General features: G+C 52.8%; 1 protein-coding gene across 1 annotated transcript; it reads right to left on the bottom strand.

Moving 5' to 3' along the window:
• Positions 1-7,092: 7,092 nt before the first annotated feature.
• Positions 7,093-14,926, bottom strand: LOC122214826 (osteoclast stimulatory transmembrane protein). Its single transcript, XM_042930068.1, is given in 6 exon segments — positions 7,093-7,147; positions 7,793-7,996; positions 7,998-8,353; positions 11,259-12,261; positions 14,425-14,448; positions 14,895-14,926. Coding segments are annotated over 6 exon segments (1,674 nt in total).
• Between the last annotated feature and the right edge of the window lie 1,319 nt (positions 14,927-16,245).

Raw genomic sequence — 16,245 nt, 5'->3', positions numbered from 1 at the left:
ACGTCCCCCACTGTCAGTCTTTATAAGGAATGATGCCAGGGTATATGAAGCTCCTACAACTGCCTGGTGATGCTCTGTGTGCTTTACGCATAGTAATTCATTCTATAATCACAATATCCTATTGGGATGTTATTATTAGATCCCCACTTCGCAGACAAAGAAACTGAGGCTTAGAGAGGTTAAATGACTAACATAGGTTAGTAAGGGGGGGGGGTCGCTGCTAGCATTTTAGCCCAGTGGTTTGGCTGTAGAATCTCCATTCTTATCCCTCCCCACCCCCCACCCCCCCCAAACACACACACGCTCCACCTCTCGACACTATACTCTTCTCTGGGATCTTCAGCAGTAACAATAGCAAAGCATCCTACTCAGGGTCAAACGTGGTGCTGTGTGTCTTATATTCATTATCTTTATTTCCCACACTGGCTACGCAGGCTTTATTAGTCCCATTTTATAGATGAGGACGTTGAGATCCAGAGAGGAATGGTCTCCAATGTGATGCAGGCGGGGGCCAAGCAGGAAGCAGGACCCCACTCCCCTTGTCCCCACCCCAACCCCAGCGGTCCCTTACCCAGCTCTTTCCAGGGTACCAAGTGCCAGTGAAGCCCAGGGTTCCTCCTTCCCAGTCCAGAGAGTGGCAGTCCTCCCTGGCTGCGGTCCAGAGCAATCCTTTTAGCCCTATTAAATGCAAGTGGTTCCTTGGGCTTCTTGCCCTCTAAGTCTGCCAGCTCAGTTCTCTCTCCTGCCTAACTGAGCTGTTCAGTTGCTGGCAGCAAAGGGCAGTACCTGACAATGAACTAAGTACATCTCAAGCGGAACTCTTCATTTTCCCGCGCCCTACCTTGTCCATCTCCAGTCCTCTTCATCTTAGTAAAGGCATCTTAGTGAAGGCGCCAGTCGCTGAAACCAAATATTCAGGAATTATTTCTCTCTCTCCCTCACTGCTGACATCCAATACGTAAGCAAATCCCTCGATTCTACCTCCAAAACACCCCTCACATTAATCCACCTTTCACCACCACGTCCTCTTCCAGTGCTTTCCTCCGTCTCTAACCTCTTGGTGGGACAACTGCCATTGTGGACCCATCCCAATTCCCATAGTGGACCTCCACTACGTTCTTGCCCCTCGCTCTACAGCCTCGTCATACAGAATCAAGTGATCTCTCAAAAATGTAAGCCATTCCCCTGCTTACACCCTTCAACGGCATCCTTTTGCACTTAAAATGAGCCCAAACTCCTTCTGTGAGCCCTAGAGTGCCCTGCACGAAGCGACACCTCCCCACCTCTCCCTCTTACTCAGCCAGAGCCTCTATATTTCTATCTGGCTTATCAGGTGTGATGGTTGAATAGTGTCCCCCCAAAGGTCATGTCTACCCAGCACCCCAGAACGTGCCCTTATTTGGCAATCGGGTCTTTGCACATATAATTAGTTAAGATGAGGTCATCCTGGACCAGGGTGGTCCTAAATCCAATGTACGAGGTCTTCTTCTGGCACTATGGCTACAAGCCAAGGAAGTAGCTAGGAGAGCCAAGGAAAGATTCTTCCCTTGACCCTTCAGAGGGAGCATGGCCTCATTGACACCTAGACTGCAGACTTCCAGCCTCCAAAAACTGTGAGAGAATAAGCTTCTGTTACTTTAAGCCCCTCAGTCTGTGCTGATTTCTGACCGCAGCCGTGGAAAGCACCTTCCTGCCTTGGAGCCTCTGTACTTTGTACACGATTTCCTCAGCTCAGTGCCCAGCCCAGATGCCCCCAGTCGTGGGCATGTGGTTCCTAGGGTGGGAGCGAAGGTCATGCCAACCGATGGGGAAATAGAGGCTCCATTCACTCAGTCATTCAACAAATATTGCTATGGGCTTAGACACATTGTAGAGGTGTTTTGTTTTTTGTTTTTAGAAATAAGCTTTTAAAGTTTACTTATTTATGTGGGGATGGGGAGGGGCAGAGAAAGAAGGAGAGAGAGAATCTCAAGCAGGTTCTGTGCTGTCAGTGTGGAGCCTGAAGCAGGGCTTCATCTCACAAACTGTGAGATCATGACCCGAGTTGAGACCAAAAGTCAGACACTTAGCCAACTGAGCCACCAAGGGCCCCCCATTGTAGAGGTCTTTCATAATGATCCAGATTGTTTGTCATTGCTTCCATGAGAGGTAGGGTTTATGTTCCCTTCCCTCGGATCTAGGTGGACTTGGGACTTCTTCAACAGATAGGGCATGACGTAAGCGGTGCTATGTGACTTTGAGAATAGGTCATAAAAAGCCACCGGCTTCCGCTTGATTCTCCTGAAACACTTGTTCCTGGATGCTTGCTCTTGGGATGCTCCTTCTCAGAACCCAGATGCTATGAGAGGTCCAAGCCACAGAAGCAGCCACCTATAGGTACTTTGGTCAACAGTCCAGATGGGACATCCCAGCTCAGACTTCAGACATGTCAGTGAAGCCCCCAGATTCCAGCCTCCGGCCCTTTGAGTCACTCCAGCTGAGGCCCAAGACATCACGGAGCGAAGACGAGCCATCCCCACTGTCCTGTTCAGATTCTTAACCCAATCCACAAGCATTATTACATGGGTTGTTGGTTTATGCCACTAAGTTCAGGGTGGTTGCCACATCGCAATAGATAGTAGCAGGACTCGTGTGAATCGGGCTATCGCCAATTTTCAGGAAGTAAAGACTATCGCCATGGGAAGGGAAACCCATTCAATAACTGAACACATGTTCACTGGTTTTGAGTTAGGGACTGATCTGGGTCACTGGGATGAATGGTCAGCTCTGGGAATTAGGCAGAGTGGGCACGACCGCTCCCATTTTGCAGATGGGGAAACTGAGGTGAAGTGGTGAAGCGAGACACAGAATGCGAAGCAGGCTCCAGGCTCCGAGCTGTCAGCACAGAGCCCGACGCGGGGCTCGGACCCACGAACCGTGAGATCATGACCGGAGCCGAAGTCGGATGCTTAACCGACTGAGCCACCCAGGCGCCCCACTGTAAGAGTTTTGAAGCTATTATGACAATGTGTGTTGGAGTGCCATGTCTAGTCTGCAGTGAGGCTTGGGTACAGGATTCAGGGAATGCGTCCCCAAGAAAGTGACACGTCAGCAGAGCCACTGGAAAGGTCATTCTGGCTCATCACCAACCCCATTCCAAACAATTAATGTAAGACACCAGTTTTCTTTTTCTCCCAGTACCCACACACAAAAAAATACATTTCATATAGCATCCCAGCACACACACACACACACACACACACACACACACACAGTGAAACAAGGTCTACAAAATTATGCTTATGCTTGCTATAGCAATGTATGCTGGTTTTTCCTAGTCTATTTCATTTTTTTTTTTTTAAGAAATACTGGTTACAATCTGCTAATCTGGTTCCTGATCCACAGTTGGTGACCCACCATGTGAAAAACATCTCACCCAGTCTTGGTAATCCCAACCCTTCACCAGTGACTGGGCTGGAATGCACAAGTGGCTAATTCTAGTTAATGAGTCATGAATGGCTGCTGGTGGGGGGGCTTCTGGGAAGGTTGTAATCTTCTGTAACCAGTTCTAGAGGGAGGGGGAGGGAGAGAGGGAAAGAGACAGAGACGGAGAGAGACAGATCCTACAGACACGTGACCCTCAGTGCATGCCTCCTTAAATTTCATGCTCTACGCTGCTTTCTCACCTCCTGTGCTTCCCACCTTGGGTGAAAGAAATGGGGAGCACCCATCCACGCCAGTGTCAGGGAAGAGCTCCCAGACGAGGTCTGCTCCAAGCACCTACAGAGGAAGCAGGCTGGGTGACGTTGCCCCCAGGTGCCTGGGAACCCCTGTGGCCGCCGCCCGCGGGGCACGCGTTGGCCGTGTGCACGGGCGCCCTCTGCCGCCAGATGGTGGCAGTGCTGTGACCAAGAGGAAACCCTTTTCCTGTCTGGGTTTTCGCTGCCTGAGGAAGCCCCCGCCTCGGGGCCGGCGTGGGTCCGTGGTCCTGCAGCTTCCCAGACTGCTTCCACCACCTTGGCTTCCTTCAGACGGCGAGTGAAGAGACAGGGGCCCGAAGAGGCGATGGGGTGTCTCAAAATCACCCCATGAGAGCTGAGATTTGCACGTGTCTCTGGCTGACTCAAAATAACATTGCCATGTTACAGAGATTATCGCCATTTGTCCTTCCCTTTTTGCCCGGAGTAGCATCTGGAGAATGCAAGTGGATAGACAGCCTCCCCCCCGACAGTCCTTGTCAGCCGAATTCAGGAAAGCTTCTGCTCTTTGAAAGCCAGAGGGGTCCCCTGGCTTCCCCTGCTCGGTAGTAGGGGACTGGGTTTTCCAAGGGTGCCGCAGGGAGGTGTCCCACGTACTCTTTTGCAAGAGTCAAGAGGCAGGGTCCATTTCTCCACTCCCTCTGGTCTGGGATTCTTTTGGTAGAAGCGATGCTGGTCGATTCCAGCGTGGCTCCTAACTGGCCTGGCAGGTGCTGCTTCTGGCCCCCCAGAGCCCCAATTTTCCGGTAAGATGTTCAAGGATGCTCTGTCCAGGACACCTAAGGAGCCCCGTGGCCCCAGACAATGAGTGCAGAGGCCATTGGAAATGGCCCCAGCCCCTGTCCCCCTCCACCTGCACCCATGCAAGAAACCATAAGCGAGAGGGCAGTTAACCCACAGGACTTTGTGAGCTAATGATAGATCTTTGTTTTAGGTCCCTAGCTTTGGGGGTAGTTTGCTTCACAGCCGTAAATAACCAAGAACACCTACCCTACAACAAGGTGGGTGTTAATTGAAGAGATTAGAGGTCAGGGACTCTGTCTCCCAGTGTAGAGATATTTTGGTTTTGTTTTCCTTCCTCTTAATAATGGAGCCAGCAAGTGCCAGAGTGGGGATTGGAAGTCAGCGCTCGAACTCATTTCCAGGGTCACGTGGGCATTTCCAGGTGGGCAGTGAGAGGGAGCAGCAGGGGCCTTGAACTTCTCACCTGGAACCTTTCCCTCTTGGCTGCGCATCCCCAAAGCTGGGCCTGTGGCAGCCAGCAGAGGGCTTCTGATGTTGCCAAGTTTCCAACCCTGAGACCCCAGGGCTCCCCACTGCTGGGGTCAAGGGAAATTAGCACTCCCCCTTCCTCAACTCTCCTCTTTGAAGTTTGGATTCTTCCCTGGGTAGGAGAAAGGTCAACATTAGCATTTATGACTCGGGGAAAATCCCATAATCCTCTCTGAACCTCAGGTTTCTTATCTGTAAAATGGGCATAATGATGACCCCTTTGCCTGCCTCAGAGAGCTTTTGGTATAGAAGGGGGGCTCTGGAAGCCAGACCACCTGTATTTAAATTCTGTCTCTGCAGCTTACTAGCTGTGTGACTTTGTGCAAAACACCGAACCTTTCTGAATGTGGTTTCTCCACCTCTAAAAGAAGGATAAGAATAATACCATCTATCTCATATACTTTTGTGAGGTTTAAATAAGGTTATGTACACCAAGCTTTTCACAGAGTTTGGGGCACATCTAACGGCATGTTAGAGCCCGCCCACGCCGACTCGCGAGAGCGGATTGTGGGCATCTCTGTGCACGCTCCCAGCACATCATAAGCACCCAACAGACTCTAGCTATTATTATCTGTACCGCTCTAATTTTTGTAAGGACGAGGATTCACGGATTAGTTGTGCAATTTAAAAAAAAAAAAACGTGTGGGTGAGCCACTGCCTAAATAAACCACGAGGCAGCTTTGTGGGAACGGAGCCGCGGTGAGGCAGGGTGTCGCGTGAGGCCAACGATGGCCCTCAGTGATGAGCACAACTCCCTTTGGGGAGTGGGTGGCGTAATGGCAAGAGTGGGGCTCAGCTAACCCCGGTTGGTGACTCACAGCGCACGCTGGCTGTTTAAGTCCAAACACTTGCCTGGGGAACTCTTTCTCAACTGCTTTGTCCATTTCCCCTTTGGCCACAAATTTTGGTGCAACGCGGGCTGCCTCCAGGGCCTGACCATTCCCTGCTGCAAGCCCCAAATCTTCAGGAAAAGGAGCTGAGACCAGAGGGGGCGGCGCAGTCCCACCTCCAGATACCTGGTCGTTGAACTGATTTTTACCGAGTGCTTACTCTGCACCAGGCACTGCGTTAGGAACTGGAAATACCGTGGAGGACCAGACACATCGTGCGGTGTTTACAGTCTTGCGGGGCGACATGAAACACACGGCAAGGAACAAACAAGGAAGTAGCTAAATCTCTAAATGGATACGTAAGATAGTAAAGAATATCGATGAGGGTATTTATGGAGAAGAGGAAACAATTTGATATGATAGATCAGGGGTCAGCAAACCTTTTAGTTAAAGAGCCAGATAGTACATATTTCCGACTTTGTGAGCCATGCAGTCCCCATCTCGACTGCTCAAATCTGCCATCAGAGCAAAAGCAGCCAGAGACAGTACTCAAACTAATGGGTGTGGCAATGTTCCAATAAAATTCTGGTCACGAAACAAGGCAGCAGGCCAGAATTGGCTCACAGATGAGCAAGCGCCCACTCCTGTGATGGAGTGAAACTGGCTGGGATAAGGCAATATTGGGTAGAGTGGTCAGGGAGGGCTTTCCCGAGGAGGTGACGTTTGAGCCAATCCCCAAAGGATGCAAAGAAACGGTCCATGCCAAGACGTGAAGGAAGCGTGTTCCAGGACGTGGGAACAGCAAGGGCATTGCCCTGAGGTGCAAGCCAGCCTGGTGTGTCTGAGGAGCTGAAGTCCAGGCAGCCGGGGGCAGAGGGAGGGAGGGAGAGGCTGGCTTGAGCAGGGCTTTGTGACCCAGGGCACATCAATTTCCTGGCAGGAAAGGGTCGGTGGTCTCAAAGGGAGAAACTAAAGAGAGTTTGAGGAAGGTACAGAGGCGGGGACTTGGTAAAGGGAAGAAGGATGGCGAGGCCTTCAGAAACCAGCAACCCTGGAAGCTGTACCCCTTCAGAACCCAGGGGGATCTCTAGCCACGGAAGAGGGGCCCCCCAGCCAGACAGGAGCTGTGGCTGCTGGTAATGGAATGCCATCCCTGCCAAACAGCCCAGAGGGCTGCAGGAATGAATACCCTGACATCTCTCTCCTCTCTCCCTCTGGATGGCCTGCCAGTGACTCCCACTGGCTGAGCCCGACTAGAAGTCAGAGGCCAAGGGAGCCGGGGTGATGCAATTCACGGAGTTTTGATTCCTGGGAAAGAGAAGGGCAGAGAATGACCTGGAGGGGAAAACAGGGAATAATACCAAGCCCACAGGGGAGGGAGCTGGGGGTTTACTAGAACCTGGATGGGGATACAGTTGCCAGATAAAATATGGATAACTCGGTTCAATATGAATTTCAGATAAGCAGCAAATGCAGGCTTAGTACAAGTATGTTCAGTATAAGAAAGTCCCAAGGACGTACTTACACTAAACCCGTATTTGTTATTTGTCTGAAATTCAAACGGACCCAGGTATCATGTATTTTTATTTGCTAAACGCTGGCAAGCCTGGTCGGGAAATCCCCAAAGGATTTTGAAACAAAGGAGTAACATAATCTAACTTAGGATTTAATAAATACTTCATTTAGAAAATCAAGAAAATGTTAGGCTGCTAAACCTCAGAAGATTCGGGGGACATATAAATAAGTTCCGGGAGCATTTGGGCACATCTCGCTAGGCAAAGTTTCCATCTGCCAGTCGGAGGCCCCTGATGCAGGTGAGAGCCTTCACTGATCCCCAGCTGGTCTGGAGGAACCTGGGGCTGTCTCTGCACTCCCTCGTGGGTCACTGTGCAGAATGCTTTACTGCTTCTCGAGGCCTTTTTACGCCCCAGTATCGAATTCCTCCCTTCCCACATTCCCCCGCCCCCCCTCCGTGGAAAGTAGGTCACATGGGTTATTATTATGCAGTCATTATGCAGGCATAGAAACTGAGGCTCAGAGAGGCGAAGCAATCCACCCAAGGTCACACAGCAAGGACCAAGGTCTGTGCGGCTCCCGCGCTGCTTCCCCTCTGCCTTACATGCCGGGCCCGGGTGCTGGCAGGCCCGGGTGTCAGGAGCAGGAGGGGGTCTCCGGGGGCAGCTGCTGGCCTCGGCGCCTGTCGTATCTGCGCTGGAGCCGGGCGTGAAGGTGGCGGGCCCTCCTGGCCTCCTGGGCCGAGAAGAAGGAAGCGGCGACGGTGTGCCGCAGGCGCCGGGCGTAGGTCTCCAGCAGGACGGTGGCGCAGGCCGCCAACTGCAGGGCGCCGGCAGCCAGGGGGGCGGCCGCGTGGGGGCGCTGGGCGGGCAGCAGCCGGCAGCCCTGGGAGGTGAGGCGGAGCTCCCACTGGAAGGACCTGTGAGCAGAGAGGAAGGGGCTCTCCGGAGGCGGCTGGTTGAAGAGAAAGGGGACGAAACCCAGGACCGTGTACGTGGCCTCGAAAGAGGAGAAAAAGGCCAAGTCAACAGACGCTCCAGCCATCCCCTGTCTCCCGCCACTCGTGCAGGCTTGTCCTCATCTGCAAAATGGGCGCAGAACTAAGGCAGCCTCCTGGGGGTGGAGGACGGCCTGATGAGATGGGGAGTCTGAGGCAGGCTTTTTGACAAACAAAAAGCACCGTACAAATGCTGTTTTCATTATTACTTTCTGAGCAGAATACTAAACGGGTGCTTTGGTCATTTACTCTTTGCTAAGCCCTTTAGTGAATATTTTAGACGTCTTTTTCATCAAATATGGGCAATCCTATGAGCTTGAGCCCAGAATGAGCCTTGCTGAAAAGATGGGAAACCTGGGGCGCCCGGGTGACTCAGACAGTTGGGCGTCCACTTCGGCTCAGGTCATGATCTCCGGGTTTGTGGGTTCGAGCCCCACATCGGGCTCTGTGCTGAGGGCTCCTAGCCTGGAGCCTGCTTCGGATTCTGTGTCTCGCTCTCTCTCTGCCCCTCCCCCACTCGTGCTCTGTCTTTAAAAAATAAACACTAAAAAAAAAAAAAAAGACAAAAGATGGGAAATCTAAGTTCCCCTAGTGTTACATGTGGCCAGCCCGGGAATCTGTCCCAGCCAAGGGGAGTGCCAACACCCTGAGCCTATTCCTAAGCTCTACAATTCCCTTGGGGTATGTTGGAGCACAGCAGGGGGAGGCAGGGAGGTCAGAGGTTAACCATCTGACCTTTGGAGCCAGACTTCTTGGGTTGGATCCTGGTCTGCCCAGGGCCAACTTCTCGGCCAGGCACAGTGAGCTATCACATTTCGTCGGTTTGGGGATTCATCTCTCCCCCCACATTTTAACCTCTTTGAGATCAAGATGTGTCTTTCAAGCAATGGGATTTGTAACCCCATTCCACAGTTGTGCCATTTCACGCTTTGTGAGAGGGCCAGAGGGTGCCAGCAAGAAAGCTTGCAGAGTGGGCGTCTGCAGCTTGGAGGAAAATGCTGGAAATGATAGCGGGGCATCACCAGCTCTCGAAGGCACAGAGGCCGGTAATATTGGGTGAAAACCCCCAGACGCTGAGAACTCAAGCAGAGCCATTCAGAGGAGTCAGGCTTGAATGGAAGGACGTTTTAGGAAAACGTCACAAAACGAATCCACCGTTTTTCTTTTTTTCCATACCTGAGAAAGATAAGATAAGTCTATGTGAAATGAGAAGTGAACTATTTTATATGAATACAATTAAAATTCTAAATGATAAGAGGCGCCTGAGTGGCTCAGTGGGTTAAGCATCCGACTCTTTTCAGCTCAGGTCACCATCTCATGGTTCTTGGGATCGAGCTTCGGATTCTGTCTCTCTCTGCCCCACCCCCACTCTCCCTCTCTCTCAAAATAAATAAGAAGTATATATTTTTTACTTCTAAATGATAAGAAGGCATTGCGTCTTGGTTTGATTGGCAGCATTTTCTTTCCTAATGACACATAAAAATGATCATGTGATTTGCAATCAATGACATCTTGGATTTGATGAGATAAGGTAAATCAGGTGCCACCCTCGGGACAATGCCTGATACATTTCTTTACTGTGACCCCCCCTTCCCATATGAAACGCGTTTCACAGCACCTTCCAAGCACAGATTGTATTGTGATCAGAGAAAAATGTCATAAAAACAAAACCTTAACCTTATCCTTTGCAATATAGTCTCATAAATTTCTAGTCTATTTGATTTCATTAAAAAAAAAGTGGCCATAACCTCCCAAGTTGATTAAATTGATTTCATGCAGTTTGAGAAAGCACTTTCTTAGGATATAATAAGTACTTACTAAATATTAGCCATTAATATTATTCACTCAGAGTCTGAACTTTGGTTTTATGCAGTGGAGTTTTGTGTGAGATCTCATCATTAAAAAAAAAAAAAAGATTTTTGGCAAAAGATTGAAAACCACAAATCTTGATCGGATAATAAATATATCCAATGGAACACAGATGGTAAATATTTTATATGTCACTACTAAAATGGTAACTATTTTAGATCATACACAGATCATACAGTCCTTGATTCAACTATCAACTTTGTTGAAAAGCCACAGCAAACACGTAAACAAATGGCATGGTTATGTTCCAATAAAACTTAATTTACAAAAACGGGAAGCCAGCAGAGTTTGGCCCGCGGGCCATAGTTGGCGGACTCCTGGCCTAGATCATTCAATATATACAGTCTGATATATACAGATGTCAGCTTTTAATGATAGCCGCTATTTATCAACCCCCTCCTGTGTGGCCTGGAGTGCCTGGGTACTTTTACAAACTACCACTTAAGACTCACAATAACCTTGTGGGGTGAGGGGGACTGATCCACTTTGTACAAGTGAGGAAAAAGAGACTAAGACTTGCTGCCACGTAGGAAAAGAGTGACCTTGGGCATCGAATTATTTTTTTTTTTAATTTTTTTTTAACATTTTATTTATTTTTGAGACACAGAGAGAGAGAGCATGAACAGGGGAGGGTCAGAGAGAGAGGGAGACACAGAAGCCGAAGCAGGCTCCGGGCTCCGAGCTGTCGGCACAGAGCCGATGCGGGGCTCAAGCTCACGGACTGAGAGATCATGACCTGAGCCGAAGTCGGACGCTCAACCGACTGAGCCACCCAGGCGCCCCAAGCATCGAATTATTTTAAAGCCTCTGGGTATCTGTGTCCTCTCCTGTACTCGGGGTGAAAATAGAACCCAGCGCATCAGGCTGCGGTGGGACTTACAAGAGCCTGTGAATGCCCCAGGTTCCCGTAGCTTCTCCAAGGGCTGGGACTCGAAGGCAAATAAAATTCAGTTGTAGATCAAATGGTTAACACACCCTAGCCCTTCCGAGGGGGCTTCCTAGAGGACTCTAGTCCTCTCTTCCCATCACCCTACTTACATCATACTTGACCGTGAGCGTGGTGGGCACGGCGGGCAGTTTCTGCGCCCAGTCCACGGCTGCCTGAGCCAGGAGAAAGGCCACGTGGTCTGTAGCCACCATCACAGCTGTGGCCATCAGGGGCAGGGTGAGCAGTCCCAGCCTCAGGAGACAGCTCAGCAGCTCCCCCTGGGACAGCCTCGGCCGGGCGGCCCAGAGCAGCCAGGCTGGGGGGGAGGCCACCAGGTGTGTGGCCTGGGCCTCGGCCAGCTGCAAAGCCAGTTGTCGTGTGGCGTAGATATTGTCAAACCGCAGGTCCGTCAGGTAGCGGTGGAGGTACCAGCCGGAGTCCACGAGGAGGCCCAGCACCAAGAGCCCCGCGACCACCTGCTGGGTCCCCAGCACGGCCGCCCGGACCAGGGACTCCAGACCAGAGAAGTCGTCCAGCACCTGCTGAGTGACCCTGAGCATGTGAAGCAGGAATACAGAGCCGTTGCCCTGGGCCTGGAGGGTCAAGCCCCGGCCGCCTGCTTGGCCAGCGGGGCCCAGAGCCCCGGACGCTGTGTGCAGCCGGTGCGTGGTGTTGAGCAGGCTTTCCAGGGAGCCCTCTGTGACACATCTCAGCACCTGCCCGGCCGCGCCCACGTTGGCCAAGACGTTGGGCACCACGGCGACGGCCAGGGTGGCGGTGCTCCAGGACAGGAGCAGGCGGCGGCCCTGCTCCGTGCTCAGGGTGGGGACGCTGAGTGCAAACAGGCAGCGCGCGGGGGGCACCAAGCCCAGGACCAGGAAGACCAGGAGGCCGCAGACAGTGGCCACTGTGGCTGAGGGTCCCGGAGGGTAAAGCAGCGAGGACACGAGCCAGCGGTGCGTCAGACCCGCAGCAGCAACGGCCGGGCAACCGCACAGGAGGAGCTGGGTTAGCAGCTGGCCACAGCTGGTTGGGACAGGCTGAGAGAAGGCGACCCAGGCAGCCTGCAGTGGGACAAGGGCCTTGCGGAGCCCCAAGTGCCAGACCCTCCACCTGCACACAAGGAAATTGGGGGGACGTCTTTCAGGAGGACGAGGGGTTGGCTGTCTGCCCAAGGCCCCTGATCCACAAAACCCTTCGATTGCTCACAGGCTCCACCCCTTAGCCACAGGGCTCGGCACCCTTCCCCCGTGGCTACCCCCAAACCCCCACCACCCGCCCCGAACCAGTCAGAGCCTGCCCTAGGGCTATTCCCACTGGAGTTGTTGGGAGGCGCCCAGTTTCCGTGCAGTTTCTGGGGAGGTGAGGGTGAATGTCTGGGCTGCCTGTGTCCACCATTCCGGTTTGGCGAGGGTGCCCGGCCCCGGGGAATGAAAGAGCCGCAGAGAGAGAAGTGCAGAGGAGAGAGAATAAGAAAGAGGAAAAAAACATGGGGAGAGAGACATACTATTTTACTTGAATTCACAGTCTTGCTGGCCTGTTGTGTGATCCCTTCTCCACGGGCCTCAAGATCTCCTCTATAATGTGGAGGGGCAGGAGCGTGGATCCGTTGGCCAGTCAGGAACTTTTCTACTCTGCTGTCCTTATATTTATTTATTCAAAACTATTCAGGGGCGCCTGGGTGGCTCAGTCGGTTAAGCGTCCGACTTCGGCTCAGGTCATGATCTCACGGTCAGTGAGTTCGAGCCCCGCGTCGGGTTCTGTGCTGACAGCTCAGGGCCTGGAGCCTGCTTCGGATTCTGTGTCTCCTCCTCTCTCTGCCCTTCCCCCGCTCATGCTCTGTCTCTCTCTGTCTCTTAATAATAAATAAATGTTTTAAATTAAAAAAAAAATATTCAGCAAGCAACTACTGTGTGCTCGCCATTGGAGAAACAGGAATGAATGAAACGGACAAGAGTCCCCGCCCTCATCCAGCCCACATTAAAGATGACGGCCGAGGTGTAGTCAAAAGAGGTTGGGTTCTGGGTACATTCTGCTGGAAGAACTACTACAACTGGCCGTCTGATTGGCTTGGGGAGCGAGGAGGAGGAGGGAGTGGAGGATGACCATGGGGTTTGATGCCTGAGCGACTGCAACACCGAGGCGTCGTTTCCAGAGACGGGAAATAAATGAGATACGAAGTCGTTGATTTATAGATGACACTTGAAGCCAGGGGGCGGGAGCCGACTCCTCAGGACAGTGTGTTAAGCGGGGAGGACAGAGACTCAAGGACTGAGCCCTCGCACTCCAGGGTGAACAGGTTGGAGGCGAGAAGGAGGCCGAGAAGCCAAGGTGATGTGGTGTCTGGGAAGCCAAGCAAGTAAAATGTTCCAGGAAGAGGGGGGCGACCACATAGGTCAGGTGCTGCTGAAGGGTCAACAAGGCCAAGGGCTGAGGAATGACCATTGGATTTCGCCATGTGGAGGAGGTCCCTGGAGACAGCCCAAGGGTAGCTTGGTGGCACCTTGGGCCAAAACCCAACTAGAGTGGGCCCAGGAGAGACTGGAAGGAGAAGAATGTGAGACCCGAGTCCCGACAACTCTTCTGACTCGTTTTTGCAATAAAGGGGCACAGAAATGGTGCCGTGGCCGATGGTGGGGACGGGACACGGATGGGAGAGACTCTAGCAGGTTTGCCAATCAAGAGGGGGCGTGGACAAAGGGAGGCTCACAGGTGGGGGCAGGGGGGTATGATCGACAGCACAAAATCTGAGGGCGGGTCTCAGAAAAGAGCAGGGTGGTCATCCCATGTAGCAGATGGGAAGGCAGAGGACGCGGGCTCAGATGACCGTGAATGGACGGGCAAAGTGTGGGCACGTACATCTCAGTTCCTCCGACTCGGAAAGGAGCAATGATTAAGGGCGTGGCCTCCAGACTGCCTGGGTCCAAATCCTCGCCTCACTACTCACGGTCCGTGTGACCTTGGTCAAGGTTTCTAATCCCTCCGGGCCTCAGTTTTCTCATTTGCATACACAATGGGACTCATGTCTGTAAAATGGTGCCGTGAAGTAGGACCTCAGAGGGCCACTCTGTGTCTGGAACGTAGTAAGTACTGCATCGGCTGTGATCTGTCACTGGAGCTCCGTGCCACCGGGGCAGCGAGTGGCTCCTCGGTGTCCCTGACACGCCACAAGCGTCTAGAATGGTGTCTGCGTGCAGCGGGTGTCAGCTGTGGTGTGACTGCTTCTGTTTGCTCAGGGTAGCAGGAAAGCGAGGTCCGCACGGATGGAGAGCGTACCGGACGAGGCCGTGCAGGGCAGGCCTGAAGAAGAAGGAGAGGGTAGAAAATAGGGGGCCGGGAGGCTGGGAGGGTAGACGAACCCGGGAACTGCTACAAGCTGGGCAGCACCGCGGACCCACTGGCAGTTAGAGAAGACGAATTGTGGCCTTTCTAGCCCCGGAGGGCATCTCAATTTAGGACTAAACCTCCTCCTACTGTGCAAGGAGCACCTGCTTGCTGTGCGCGCGTACTCCGAGCCGAGCGTGATGGCAAGCGCTGTGCGTGCGTTTTCTCGGTCAGTTCTTACAATGAGAGTCGTGATCACGACTCTCGTTCACAGCTGGGGAAACCGAGGTCCGGAGGGGTGGAGATGTACCCAAAGTCACACGGCCAGGGCATGGCAGAGCTTGGGGCCGAAGCCCACACCCGCCATGCCCGACTGCCGTTTTCTTGCCTGTGGTCCCGGAGTCCAGGGTCCCCAGACCTACCCGGTCCTGGCGAGGTGCTCGGCGGTTTTCATGCTTCCTGAATAGCTGTGGATCCGGGCGGGCGGGCTCAGGCAGCGATGGGCAGGTGGAGAGGAAGTGGGGGGAGCTGCATTCTCCAGAACTTAGGAGACCCTGGTGCTTCTGCTTTTTGGCCTGTAATTAAACCCTCCTGGTCACCTTGTCCCGCCCCGCCTGGGCCCACCTCCCGGAGGGCCGGGCAAGCTGCTTCCTCCTCTTCTGGCAGGCGGGAGTGGGTAGAAGGTGTGGGAGGAAAGAGCCTTTTCCAAGCGATGTCTGTAATCCTGATAGCAGGAAGGTGGAACTGCTCTCACTTCGCACAGGAAGAAACCGGGGCTCAGAGAAGCCACACCGCTCAGCAGTGGCAACAGCAGGACTTGAGCCCTGTTTGGCTTTGCCTTGCCCTCACCCTCCACAGCTGTGTGCCCCAAGAGGACCCGATCCCCAACTCTGTGTGGTGGGAACCCACCAGAGACACTGGCACCTTGGCTGAGACTCTTTTCCAAGCATAGTGGCTCTCCACTCAGCTGGTCCCCTCTCCAGCTGGCCTTCTGTCTTTAGCCTGACATGCACCTGGCTTCAAGTCACAGCTCTGTCCCTCCCTACCTGCGCGACCTTGAGCAGGTGACCTCATCTCTCTGGTTCAGTTGCCTCCTCTTAAGAGGGAGCAACAACAGTAACCGTTAACATTTACTGAGCACTTACTAAGCATCAGGCTCCTCGATAGTTCTGTTTGAATCCCCTGAATCCTTATTTCCGACAACCCTTTTGGTAAGTTATCTCATTCTTCAGTTCAGAAAACGAGCCCCGAAGAATTAACTCCCTTAACCAAGCCACTCAGCCAGGAAGGGGTAGAGCCATGATCTATACCCAACGGTCCTGCTCCAGAGTCTACTGGTCGACCACTCTGCTCTACTGGTGTGGAGGGAAGGATTCACAAGACTCATGGTTACCTTCAGATGCACCCGAAAGTGCAAACAGTAGGCACTTAATAAGTGTGAGGTCTCTGTATACGTGCTCTGCTGTAGACATTGTCTGGCAGATACACTTCTGGGCTGTCCTGAGAGCCAGTCCTTGCCCGGAAGCAGACACTTCGCCCCCCAGCGTCTTTGTCCTCCATCACTGCCAGCAGGCTGCCTCCTCCAGGGAGGCCTCCCCTGCGCCCCCAGGCCTCCACCCCCACGGGATGGGCCATTGAAGCCGTATTCCAGACTCCCCCACATTTTCCTTTATAAGGACACGTTGCCTCGGCCACTTGCTCAGGTCTGAAGGGGGCTGTTCTGTGGCCCGGATAGGGGAAGTGACATTCTCATAGTCACACAAGTGAATGAGA

Source organism: Panthera leo, chromosome A3, assembly GCF_018350215.1.
Source record: "Panthera leo isolate Ple1 chromosome A3, P.leo_Ple1_pat1.1, whole genome shotgun sequence".
NCBI classification, from domain to species: domain Eukaryota; kingdom Metazoa; phylum Chordata; class Mammalia; order Carnivora; family Felidae; genus Panthera; species Panthera leo.
This window is presented reverse-complemented; position numbering and strand designations above follow the sequence as displayed.